The sequence below is a fragment of the Melospiza melodia genome, chromosome 24 (genome assembly GCF_035770615.1).
Source record: "Melospiza melodia melodia isolate bMelMel2 chromosome 24, bMelMel2.pri, whole genome shotgun sequence".
NCBI lineage: Eukaryota > Metazoa > Chordata > Aves > Passeriformes > Passerellidae > Melospiza > Melospiza melodia.
Genome location: NC_086217.1, coordinates 12766157 through 12780216, shown reverse-complemented (window position 1 = coordinate 12780216; position 14060 = coordinate 12766157). Strand labels below are relative to the sequence as shown.

The 14060-nt window shown below is 43.1% G+C and overlaps 1 protein-coding gene across 1 annotated transcript; it reads right to left on the bottom strand.

Annotated features, from left to right (window-relative positions):
* Positions 1 to 3651: 3651 nt before the first annotated feature.
* GPS1 (G protein pathway suppressor 1) lies at positions 3652 to 13883 on the bottom strand. The gene is made up of 14 exons (XM_063176124.1): positions 13812 to 13883; positions 11294 to 11386; positions 10779 to 10960; positions 9835 to 9999; positions 9533 to 9668; positions 9302 to 9379; positions 8929 to 8989; positions 8465 to 8550; positions 7891 to 7985; positions 6692 to 6797; positions 6259 to 6339; positions 5998 to 6135; positions 5644 to 5778; positions 3652 to 4925 (listed from the first exon to the last, which is right to left on the bottom strand). The coding sequence occupies exons 1-14, from the start codon at positions 13842 to 13844 to the stop codon at positions 4851 to 4853; spliced, it is 1464 nt and encodes a 487-aa protein (XP_063032194.1). The 5' UTR covers positions 13845 to 13883; the 3' UTR covers positions 3652 to 4850.
* Between the last annotated feature and the right edge of the window lie 177 nt (positions 13884 to 14060).

The window sequence follows — 14060 nt, the reverse complement described above, 5'->3', positions numbered from 1 at the left end:
CAAGGTGGCTTTTGGCTCCTAAATTCAGGAGGAGCCTTACACTTGAGAGTAGTAATTGGATACCATTCTATAAAGAATTAGTATTTAAGGTATATTTGTCCCTCCCTCCATACCAAGGCATTTCTTAACAAGCACAATGGAGAAATGCAGGTAGACCTTATCTTGTCCACTCCTGTCCATGGCATGGCTGGAGGCTGCCACACTCCTGACACAGAGCTGAAAAACTGCTCAGTTTGGCACTGCAACATAGACCCACCTCTGTGCATCCAACTGCAAATCACCACACTAATGGAAAAAAGTTTCAACCTGAACTTTCAGCAGCTGTGCAAGAAGATGCCAGCCTTGCAGTACTACGGCGAAGCTGTCCAGATGAGCCACGGCTCACTAAGCAATGCTTGTGAACTCGGAGCCCCAATTGCAACATGACAAAGCCAAGCCACTTACTGTTCACACTGAGCACACCTGCACTAACAAGGGATTACTTTCAGGCTAGGCAATATACTAATTATTCTGTTTATCTCTAATCAAAAGATTGTAGTTTGCCAGCTCAGTAAGGTCAAGGCCTGTTTTGTTTCTGTTTCACAGGCCCTTAAGGAGATAAACACTATTTTATTTTCATGGAGTAGGGGGAAGAAAAGGCAGTGCTCTGAATGTAGAATGATGCTGAAAATGATGCTCAGTCTTCAGGAAAATGGGTTCTCACATCTAAATTATTTTCAGAGGCACACAAGAAAAAGCTGGGGTATTTCACAAAAGAAAAAAAGAAAGCCAACTGCCTTTATTTGAGAAACAGGTTATGACATGAGATATGAGAAAGCTCTAAAAAAATTTAAAGACAAAAAGGTGCATCAAAACAAAGACTGAAACTCTGAGATTTCAGCATGTATTTACGGGGTACAAACCTTGAAGTGCAGAGAGTTCACAGTTGTATCGACTACAGGCAAAGGGAGTACAAAGCTAGAGCTGAAGGCTTAGAGAACTGAAACAGTGGTACCTGTAGGGTCAGGGATAAAAAGAATACCCAGCCTGATCTACCACCTAAGCCAGACTTTTCAGGTCCTGCCACTTGAGTTCTTGTTTGAATTAGACCATCTCTTGCTAATGTCCTGCAGTCTGTAGCTTCAGTAACTCTACCAAGGCCTAAGCTTGAGTTACTTCTTTGATGTCAAGAAACTTAATTGCATTATGAAGTTACCAAGCTTCTAATTAGTGAATCTTGTACATTTTCTCTTAGAGCTTGACATGACCTATTAGCCAGTTTCTGTTCCCCTTTCTAATTAATTTAGCCTAATCAAGTTATCCTATGAGAGAATCTAAAGCTACACAGTAACCCTATGAAATGTTGAATGGAGTTCAGAGATCCTTAAGAACACAAAAGCCAAAACAACATTACTTTAACTAAAAAGCTCATTTGCAAAGCAGACAAGTAATCCTTTCCCTATTCTCTAACAGCATCAGAGGAAGCAGAATTCAGTTCCACACCAGTTTGGTGGTTTTCACCCTACTGCAAATTCACAGCTGATGGAATACCAGAGAAGTAAAACACTGACTTGTCTCAACCTCAGCTGTCACAAGCAGATGGTTATAAAACATACTAAGAGCACTGTCTCATGCAGCACACTGCTGCCCCACTGCTATCTGCTTCATAAAGAGTAATGAAGATGGCAGAAGAATCTCAAATAGTCAAATTTATTTGGCTGAGACTTTAAAAGAAAAATGAATCAGTGCTTGACAAGCACTTTCTACCAATACACAATGGGTCTTTGTCAGATTGAAGTTTCCTCTTTATTCTTTCCCTGAAAGTTTATATTACATTGCACATATCAGAAATAATACCTTATTCAGTGGCAGTTTTTGGGAGCTATCCAGAGGATGGAACAGTGCTGAGACCTTTGCTGCAGAGTCACAGAAGAGATGTACAGGTCACACTCACATGGCCTGGGACAAAGACCGAGCTCTGTTATTTTCTCCCTCACTTAGTGACACCTTTCAGCCAAAAGCAGCTCATAGATGATGCTGCAACAGCCATGGTCCTCTAAACAGACCTCCCCCTGCAAAACCTAGCAACACAGACCACAGTGCTGGACAAGTTCTGGGCAGGTAATTACCAATCACCCCAAACTAACACTAATCTCACAGTGGCAGCTTCTACATTACCACTTACAGTGAGTGTGCTAATTAAAACTGCCTTTGCCAAAAGAATAAGGTTTTTTCAACTGTTTTTCCTTTAGTCCTAGCAAGGTCATGTAAAGAAAGCAGGATTTACACTGCATGAGGAACCTGTCATGGCCTACCACTGGCACTTCCTTAACAAAAAGGTGCTGCACAAGTTCATTAAATCCATACGAATGGGCCTCTCTGATCATATCTTAGACATACCAACACGCTACACATTCCACAAAACTTCATCACTGAATGACCTTGGTGGTCACAAGGAATCACTGAAAATTCAATCTATGTGGGTCACTATTTCCCCATTTATTACTTGGGAAATTACATAGAGATTTAAAGTAAGAATCATTTTTACTGGGGGAGACTGCTTATGAATGCAATTTTCCTAGAACTATATCCATACTGTGTTGTATTTTGTGGGGTTTGAGACTGGCAGGCAGTTAGGACTGAGGCAGGTGTTGAACAATGTCTAGAAGAAACATGCCTGTACAGCCCTGACTCCCATCTACAAGATCCAAAAGCAACAGCAGCTTCTTTCACAGGCTAAAGGAGAGAGTTACATGCCAGTAATTCTGCACAAAGCACCCACAATGCCAATGTAATAAAAGAGAAATGCTTGATAACTCCCAAAGAGGCTGCAAGCACTCTTGTCTGGGGGGACAAAAACTTAACCACGCCTGCCAGCATACAGAATGGCCTCGGGCCACAGCCAGAGCTGGAAACTGCTGGTGCCACCTTGTGGGGCCCTTGTGGCTGCTGAGGGATGTGTGATGCCGCTGGTGTCTGGAAGTACAGAGACTCCAGTCAGCTCAAGACACCACTGAGGAGTCCTGCAGCAGAAATCCTCCAGCAAGGGACTGATATAAATAAATAAATAAATAAAATAAAAATCCCAAAAGTGGGAGCACAGACGGTCACCTGGCATGGTGCACTTCACTGGGATGCAAAACCACCTCCCAAAGAGCAGAGTGTAACATCTTTTCCTGATAAATACTATCACTGGCCCATCTGTGGAAGAAAGCAAAAATGTTTGAGTAGCATTCAGGACTGAAAAGCTTCCCTTCAACACAAATAAAAGTACTTTCCCTGCATTTCTTATAAGGATGTACAGCAATTTACCCAAGGACTCAACTTGCCTTTCTCACTAAACTGGCCATCAGCGATGCTTGACACTCAGTTCTTCCCTCAAAAATGAGAGAATTTTTCCATGCCAAATGTAACCAAAGACCTTACAGAAACTATTGCTTCCATTTTCAGCACCTAAGTAATAAAAAGCATGGAAAGCCAGGAGAGACCACTGTTGCTACAGGAATTTTGCTGTTCGAATGTTCCTTCAAACTGCACTTTCTTTACATTTCATCCAAGCTGCATCTCCAACCAGATCAGAAAGCAAAACAATTGCCTGTGAAACGTCATGAAGCTTAGCAAAAAAACAGAGGCTTGAGATCAAAATACCTAAAACTCAACTTTAACACAAAATTCCATTTACTCAGAAGTTTTTTAATCCTGCTGTTTAATGCACTAGATATAACAACTTTTTTTTTTTAAAAAAAAAGCATGAACACATTAAAAGTAACATCTGTAGTCACTTGCCAGACCAGTCAGGGATGGATCAAAATTCTCAGCTTGCCTTATGGATTAGATGAATAAAAGGCAGCAGTGACTTCAGAAAATTCAGTGCATATCTCTTTTCATGAACACAGGAGGATAACACACACACACACACACACACACACACACACACTGGGCTGCCACCTTTAACCCCTTTATAAAAAGAAAAGCAAAATAAATGCACCTGGAGAGTGGGCACTAGACTTACTCTTTTTAGGGCTTCCACAAGACTTGAGTGGTGTTCTATGGCATTTATCCATTCTACCCAAAACAACTGTTGCACATGCGGGGAACCCATCACACACTATGGCAGTAAGACTGGGCAGACGGCAATATTTGCATGAAGTAGAGATTTACTGCTATGATAACACTGGACCCTAAAGCCAGGTCACACACAAGAGGGAAACACATCAGGAAACAGTTCTTTGAAAATAGAGACCAGAGAGAGAGAGAACCCGGCTGCAGGTAAACATAAAACCCTAAAATAAAGGCCTGTGACTGAATGCATGGAAGCAATGCCATGTTTTCTGGTACAGGTGAAAATTCTCCAAGAGTTTCTCAAAGGAAATCTCCTTCCCCCATCAGAACTCTAGTTCCAAAATTGAGAGCAATGCACTTGTAAGTTTATTTGGAAAAAAGAAAGCTCAGCATTGCTCAAAATTGAGGCAATACTTTCAGGCCAGCAAAATTAATCTTATATCGTGTCTGTCCATTCAACTAACTATTTTTGCAACTTTGAAACAAGAAAACTATTAGCAACTGAAAAACTCTCAACTCAGCATCTGTACGGATAACCTGAAGCTCTTTATGGAGTGGTGGAAGGAGAGTGAAGGTTTCTACCAAAACTGAAATGAAGACTCATTTTTAGGGATGCTGTTTTTAAAAAGAATTTCTTTTCAAGGAGAATTGAAGTTATTGGAATATTCATATTATCCACCACCAAACCCTGACTCAATCCGAGCAAGAAGTGAGGGAGATAGGGACAGTTTGTGAAGCTCAGCAGTTAGTGGGTGAGACACTGGGTACAGTCCTGAGGGACCATTTCTTTTGGTAGTGCACGAAGTTTTTCACATGTTGGTGCTCATTCTGGATTGGCTGTTAGCTGGAGTGAGCTCCCCTTGGCTACCTTCCCTCGGAGGAGACTGCAACAAGACCAAAACACATCCTAGTTAGTGATGTGTAAATATTCTGCAGCCTGCTTCCTGAGAGACAAAATAAAGCACAGGTGAAGCACAGCAGGATGGCAGCAGGGGGAGAGGGGAGAGCATACCCCCAGGTTCATTAATGATGGTTTTGTATTAACAACTTCTACAGTTCACAAAAAGTTTTCATAAAAAAGTCAAACCAGAACTTTTAAGCCACTCTTACCGACTATGTACAAGGTGCTGTTGACCCCAGGAATTGAATCCTATCTGACATTTAGTAATCACAGGGATTAATATACTATAGAAATTAACACATTTTGTGCAGATGGCCTATCCTCCCTAAAGGCATCCTTTTCAAACTGTAATCCAGAAAGAATACTCCTAACAATTAATGCTTCTTTTACTTCCTCTGCTGAAAAAATTACTTCAGACAATCTTTATTGAGAAGGTAGAAGATACGTCTACCAAGGACTGGACCAAAGGAGTTATTCAGAATTAACCCAACCATATAAACTTCAAAGGAGCTTCTGAGCTGTACAAACAGGTTAATCTACTGGCTAAAAACACTTGTTCCTTATATATTAAGTATTTACTACTGTAAGAATTTGTCCAATCAGGAACCTGATAGATTGGCTCCCTTCCAGAATCCTCAATTCACCAACTTTCATAGTTTTACTTAACCCTGCCTTTAAGTCTCAGTTGAGCAGGGCCATACCTTGACATGGATCTGGTTGCGCAGGACTGCGGCTCGCAGGATCATTGCTTTGGCACGGCGCTGAAACTCTTTGCCCATCTGTAAAGACTTCTCAAAAGTTGTGCTGCGCTGATCTACATCTCGAGCATACAGAATCTGTAACCAATACAGAGAACTGAACATGGGAGCTGTGCCAGGGTTCCACAGCAGGAAAACAGCTAAGGCATTATGGAGCCTGAGGTCACACACAGTTCACCCCTACTGAACACACCAGGCCCAAGAGATGAATGCACCTTTCCAAGCCTCTCAGGAATGGAGCATTTCTAAACTTAGTAAGCCTGTTCAGTCTCTAATTCATGGGTGAAATGCACTCACCTTACTGTGCGAGTCTATTCTGGCATTGATCAGTCCCTCCAAGATCAGCTGAGTGAGTTCATCTTCCAGAGCAGCCACTGTGGTGTTAAAAGCAGTGGCCATCTTGCGCATGTCTGCCGACACATAGGGGCTGAAGTACTAAGAAAAAGAAGAAAATATTCAGCTGCACACTCCACCCTTTAAGAAACTAGGAGAAAAGTAATTGCAAAGAAATGGCCTATCTCCCTGTTTATCCACCTCTGGGATGACAGGAACAATTACCTGGATAAGGGCACGATTTCGAATCTGGGTATAAAGTGTCCTGACATGAGGTGCAAGGTACATATCTAGCAGCAAGTTGTCCTGCGCAAAACAATAAACCACATCAGAAGCTGAGAAGCAATCTGGAAAAATTATATTATTCCTGTGTTCTGAAACATTTATGCGTATATACTTAAACCTTAAGAATATTATACTACAGGAAGACAATACAATAAAACAAGAATGAATAAAAAACATAGGAATATGTTTTAAATATTTATAATTTCTCTCTACAAATAAACTATTCCTAATTTCCATGCACCACACCAAGAGACACAGAAGACAGAGAAGACCTGAACATTTAGTATCTACTTTTGACAATCACGGCTTCTCACAAAAGCCTAGGCAAAGGGAACTTTTAGGGTCTGCTCTGCACTGCTCTCCTGCAACTCACCTTCATCTCATCCAGCATCTTCAGGCATGAAGCATACTTAGATTCATAAAACTTGAAGATGATGTCACGAACCTGTGGCTCCAGCTCCAAAAACAATTTGAAGGAGCTACAGATAAAGATGGCAGTGATCAGACATTGGAACCTGCCACTTAAATACCCCATAACCTCATCACTCCAAGTCACAAGGTTAAAAACTCTCACTATCATTACAAAAAGATTCCAAGATTTTACCCTCTAACAGACCAGACAGCCCATTTTCACCAGGGCTAGGAGCCTGGAACACAGAGAGATAGAGCACAGCATCAGAGCTGTGATGAAGGAAGACAAAAGACTTTTGACAAACCAAATAGTAGAAGTGTTTGTCCACACAAAACAAAATCATGAATGTGAATAGGTCAAAATCAGGCAAACAAATGCCATACTGTAGTCCATGCTGGCCAGCTCTGTGTCCCCTTTCAAAGCACAGCCTTCATTATGTATAGCATGCCACAGACAAGACAAGCATGCCAATTTCTCTGAGAAACAAGCTATTGTGAGTGTGGTAAATCTTAGGGATGTACACTTTTCCTCAGCACACTCCCAGTTCACCATCACAGATTTTTAAACCTTGGGATCTCACCCTATTTATCAGCCCATAAAAGAGGGTAACAACCCCTTTTCCACAGCAATTTAAGATTACTGCTTCTGTACATCTAGCTCCTGTACACCTAGCTGACAGGAATTCAGTAGCATTGCAATTAAATCTATGACACTCAATAACCACTTTCTTCCAAAGACTGTAATTATCTTAACCATCTGTATAGTAAGATTACACTCCAAGGTGTACTAATAATTACTAAATTGTTTTAACGACTAACATACACCACAACAAGGGGCAACATGAAGGAAAGCTGCCTTTGACAGACGACTGTGTCCCTCTATTTAATATCTGATATGAAGTACTGATGAAGACAGACAACTGGGCTATGCAGATGCTGGATTTAACCTGGGTGGGAAACTTATACTAAGAAAATTTCAGCTGTGATTAACCACTGTGTTTTAGACAGTGAAACAGCACTTAATGCTAAAAAGGCAAATTAGAGCTCAGTGATTCCTTCTCTCCTGTATGAGAAATATTCCTGCCAAAATCCACTCTTAACAAAGTCCCATGTTCCAAAAGATGTCCCGTACATACAAACATCACTCAAGGCATCACTCACCTACTGGAGATAACATTTCGTTGCAGTTCCTGACGGTCAAATGTAGCAAGGGCACAGAGCCCACCATACACAGCCACATTGCTGGGAGATAACAGCTACAGAGAGAGGGAGAGACAGAGAGCAAGCTGTCACTGACTACCAAAATGGTGTAAGGGTGGCGTTGAGTCTTCTACCCCAGGCCTTTCTTTCAAGCAGTGACAAGATTAGTCCTTATCAAATGCAGTGGAAGCACTCAGGTTGCTCTCACCCACTGCATGGGGTGACAGAGTCAGAGCAGTAACACTGCTAAGAGAGCAGACATCAATTTCAGGAGCTTTCGGTTCATTGAATTATAAATTATAAATCATAAATCTCACAGGTAACTCTTATGTGATCTAGAATAGAACATTTAGAGAAGCCAAGAACAGAGACTTAAAAAAACCAAAACAAACCAACCAACCAGCACAGTTCACAGCACCACCACACTATATAGGAATGCTGCAAGAATAACTACAATATCTGAATTTTACAACCTAATACTAAGAAGAACTGCATCCCCTCCAAGACCTGCATACAGCTCCCTCTTGGTCCTCACCTCAGGGAAATCACAGTGATCAAATGATGCCAACAAGAAGCACTTTGCTGCCTGTTTGTACTTCCGGGCAGCTAGTTCGGCCAAGCCTAGGAACCAGAAAAAGTTAGTCCTTTTTTTATGACAGTATACAAATTCGGGAAAATTGAAAAATCTAGGGAGTAGGAAAGGCCCCCACGGTTGCTAGTGCCTTCACTAGTGAAGTAAAACAAGATCCTCAGACTGTATCAAGCATCCTTTGAACTACATTGACTCACACAGGTATCCTCTCTGAAGAAACTCAGGGAGAAGAAAGAGATGGCAAAAACCAGCAGTTCTATCTCACCAGCTTCATTAAATTTTGCATGTCTGGTATGGAAATACAAAGTCTGTCAAATATGAGAGAAAAAATAAACCCAAGAGCCCTATGGACAGCTAACAGGTAGAAAGACAGGCAAACCATACAGGAAGCTGAAGGACTCACTCACCTGCTGCACATTTCAGTTTGGTGAGAATTGCTTGTGTCTGGCTATCTCTTTCTCCTCTTTGCTAAAGCATAAAACAAAGCAGTAGTGAGCAAGCAGTATGAAAGCTATTTTGCTTACAACTAGGATAATGTCCCCAGGATATTTCACCCTGATAATTAACTTGCCAATCTCAATGGCAAGAAAACTTAATTTTACTTCTCTTGGGAAATATGGCAAAACTGAGGATGGGAAGTACCCATTTTTACCATAAGTCAGATTTTGTACACGTGCATCATAAGAGAAGTCATAAAGGGGGAAAGGAAGAAATCATTTTACAAATTTAGAAACAGAAAACAAAGGGAAAATGTATGCAAGTTAAAGAGCAGGAGCTTACTTCTGCAATTTCTGGTGTAGACTCAGCCTTGCTAACATAGCTCAGAACATGAGACCAATTCTGGAGGTAGACACTGACCTGTAGAGAGCCAGAAATAGTGTGGGGCAGGCACAGATAAACGGCACTCCTCAGCTAAGCCGCATCATTGAGGACACAAGAGCCAAGGATGGGGGCAACTTCACAGCAGGTATCACAAAGACACCAGGTACCTCTGCCTGCAAATCCTCCTACCTTGATAACATTGAGACACATGTTGATGACATGTTTAGCACTGGTGCAGTAATCACGGGCTCGCGAGTAACACTTGAGAGCATTGCTGAGGTCTCCACAGTCCAGGTAATGATCACCTAAATCATCGTGGCCTCTCCTGGAGGACAGGAATTAAAACATCAGTGAACTGTATGCTCAGAAATGGACAAAGGCAGTTTGTTCTAAACAAGTAACTCAACACACTGACCTAAGGGCACATCCCATGTTAACTACAGAGAAACAAAATGCTCTTCCTTGCTCCAGAAGAGCCTCTTGCATCTCACCTGATACTCTCCTTGATGGAGTTCCCTTTGTAATTTTTCAGATCTGTATCGAGTTTCTCCAGTTTAAGAAGAGCTTTCTTGCGTGTAGCTTCAACCCAAGCTGTGTCAAGAGGAGGGGGTTCAATTCCACTATCAGGGACAGCATCAGGTGTATTTTGCAGTTCTCTGAAAGAAAAGTATTTGAATGAGGCTATTAGGCTGAATATGTTTCAAAACAGAAGTCTGCTAAGTGCCTGGCAATGCTACCCTAACAAACAGTACTGCATACACAAAATAGACCAAAGAGAAAATAAAGGTAGTGGGGAAAAAGAAACGTATTGCTAAAATGTGCAAACAGTAACACAAGCATCACAGATGTTTACAAATACTTCACAAAATTATCCTAATGATCTTAGGATGAATATACTGTCACACACATGGTAAAGACTCCCCATGCAAAACAGACAAGAAATCATGAAATAAGCATAGCAACAAAAATAATACAAAGATGGGAAGCGTGGATGTATAAGTGAGATATTAAAGGTGATCCTTAACATCAAGCCTCTTTCTAGAGTGAGGAAGAGAAAGGAAACAATAAACCAAAACAAGGCAAAGAGTTAGATTAGGTATTAACTTATGAAAACAAAAGCATCTAGAACATGTCTCCATAATCTGCCTCAGGAAAAACAAATTTATTCATTAATATCTGAGGCAGTTGCAAGGACTAAACTCACCTCAATATCTACCTGCAGCTTTTAAAAGCACAAAGATTTCAGAATGAGATAATGCCTTCTGTGCTCTATCTTTTAAAAAAGCATGAACACACATGTCGCTGCTATTAACTCTAAGGGCGAAGATAATTTGCATAAGGTACGTGCTGGTATTACATGCAAAGTGCTCCATTGCAGCACATCACTCTTAACTCCATCAGGAAAGCTCCCCAGGTTCCCATGGCCTCTTAGTACCTCGTGGCCTCAGACAGCTTTCTGTGGATTTCTTCATACACATCAACATTAAAAGTTCTCTGGACAAAGGACAGAGCCATCTTGAGAGCTTCCACCCGCAGCTGTGGGCAGTGGTCAGCGATGAACTGCAGCCGCTCGATTCGCATCAGCCCACTGTAGCTGGACGCATACTGCTCCAAATCCTGCCAACAAAACCTAGCCTCAGAAGGTGAAAATGGACACACTACATCAGCCTACTACACTCTGACCTGCACAGCTTTTCCTGCAGACCTGACCCCCTCAAGGAGGGCAAACAAAAATCAGTAAGATTAGTCCATGTCTGCTTTATTCAAATATAAGTAATTTCCTCAGAAATATGCTCTACACTACAATTTACCATTTCAAAATATCAGTTGTGATGCTTTTGTGTTTAAGACTAACCAGCGTTAAAATTTTTTCAGAAGGGTCTTTTTCAAAATTCTTCAAGGAAGAGACCATGGGCAAGAAATGTACCCACAGCCCTCAGCAGCACGTACCAGCGTGGGGTTCTCCACCACATAGTTGATATCAGGTGAATTTTGCTGATCTTCTTGTGGATCTACGTCAATCTGCATGGGCTCCACTGCACCCTAAAAGAGCAAAACAAGGTCAAAAGCAGCTTATATGTTATTCAATTTACTAAGGACTTGCTTAAATATGTGTTAAATTTTAAAAATGAAAAAGCACTCCTCAGTCTTTTGATATATGCTTAGGACTTTTCTCTAGCAGCACCACCAGTCAGCATGATGCTTGGTCTAATGCAAGCAGCAGTATGGCTTAGCATTCACACAGAGCAGTTTATTTGGCTTGGTAAATTATCAAGCAAAAAAATGAAGGGGTCAAATAATCTGATTCTACAAAGTATGTGAGGTATGCATATGCATTCCATTTCTCTTCCCTGAGCAAGAGCAGGTGTTAACACTCACATCAAGAAGTTCCAAAAGGCAAAATGTACCAAAAAACTCACCACAACCTTTCAAAATTGCTTTAATGCTTAGAATAATATTTTGGGGGGGGAAGGGGGGAAGAGGCAAATATTGTGAAACTTCTTAGAAGTATTAAAAGCCATAAAGAACAGAACGCCAAATGACAACTTCAAAGTTTCCAACATAGCAAGGAACAATTTGACTGCACTGCAGGGATGTGGCATTAGTCAAACTATCTTACTATAGTTTTCAAGTTCAATTGCTCGGATAGAGCCTCTTTGGAGAAACAACAGAATTTTATTCTCCCAGTATATCCTGCACGGCTTTGAGCCATAAGGACTCACAGCAATGCAGTGACTTTGGCACAGCTGCATTGCTTCAGCTCCTGCATGTACTCCAGGTAAGACCAGCTTGCTATCCCATTCCACAAACTAAGTGCTCTGCTGGCACAAAATTCATTGTCTCCTCCTAGTCCAAGTGTGCTGAACAGTCCTCCTAGAAATTACTGTGAGGAAATAAAGTGAGGAAAACTTAGCAGACTGTCTGCTTATAAAATGCTCACTTTGTGCACACAGTATATAAGCTTGATTTGCAAAAGGGGATCTCACAAAAGACAGACATGCCAACCACCTTGCCCCCATACACATCTGATTATTTCCATATTTTTACTGATTTTACTGTCAAGAAATCAAAGATTGAGGGTTTTTTGCACTGGGTTGATTGTTTAGTTGGGTTGTTTTGTGACAAGGAACAGGGCAGATGCAGATTTCCTATCTCTAAAAATTACACTCACCCACAGTCTGGAGGTCTTATTCTTTCACAAACTGATACACATCAAATACACATCTCACCACTGAAATCTCCCAAAATCTGAAGTAAAAGCAAGTGAAGCACAAAACCATCTGTTTCCTAGTTTACTAACCTTTCCATGAAGGAAAGGGAGGCAGGGAGGGCACAGAGGAAATTTTGGTTGTTTAGACCACCCCTCAGGCAAACTCCGCATAAAAACAGGCAATTCAACATATGCTGAGACCACTACTTTTCCCACTTTTATCTACCTTCTATCTTTTCTTATATCACAAACACTAAGTGCCAAGGTTAGTTTGTTTAGGCGGCACTTGCCTACCATAGTAAAAACTCAATTACAGACTCCTTAGAAAACAGCAAAAAAGGTAACTGTAATTCTAGCTGGTGGAACAGAACAATTTGTGTCTTGCTACACTGAGAGTCTGCACTCTGCATTTCTCACTTAACTCCCAGACAAGGAAAAACACAAGTGGGCTGAAAGCCCCAGTAGGACAAGCAAACTCAAACATTTTCAAGCTCTTTATTTTGAAAGGAAGATGCAATGTCAACTCAAAAACTACTCACAGAGCAAATAATAAACAGCCACTCCCCAAGATTTCCTATGCCCCAAGGGCTGCTCTGCTGAGGGTACCTCACCAGGCCTCACATAAGCAGATATGCTGGTGCCTGAGCTGAAGTCTCCTGCTGTACTCGGCAGGAATAGGTGTGATCTGCTGCTGGACGGGGGTGCCGTACAGATCTGTTACTAACGAAGGAGCCGAGTTGGATGCTGAACCGTCCCTCGTCCTCTCTGCCCAAAGCCCCGCGCCCTGACACAGATATGCTACTGCTAAAACTTGCAAAGGACAGCCTCCGCAGGTACCTCGTGTCACCGACCCCCTCGGCGCTCCCGGGGCTCTCCCTGCACTACAGACTCTCAGTTCCTCCTCACTGGGCCACCTGACCGTACCCTCCGCCACCACTCCAGCCCTACCCACGGCGGGGACCAAACACAGGGCCACCGCAGCGGCGGGGACGCCACGGGTGCCGGAGGATGCTCGGCGGAGCATTGCTCCTCGCGAACGGCGGCGGAAGAGACACAGACCCGACGGAAGGGCGAGCGAAGGCCCAAGGCCAGCCGAAAGCCGCTCCACGTCCGTGGAGCGCAAGGAGAAGGCCGCACGGCGCCCCCGGAGGCCGCGGCCGAGCAAGGGTCTGAGACCCTGCGCGGGAGGGACGCGGAACGCGGCGGAGCGCGGCAAGGCCCGATGGGCCGGGCCGGCGGGACGCGGCCGCCCCATACCTGCAGGTTAAAGACCTGGACGGGCAGCGGCATCCTCCCCTCACGCCGCCGCTTCCGGCCGCCCGCCCCTCCCGCTCCGCTTCCGCTTCCGTTTCCGGGCCGCGCGTGGCGGCGAGGCCGCGGCCGACAGGTGAAGCTCTTAAAGGGGCCGCGGCCCCGCGGCGGCGGCTCGACGACCTCCGGGCGCTCCTTCCGCGGGGCCGCCGCCACCTCCCGGAGTGCGGGGCCATGCGGTGGCCGCACCCTGCG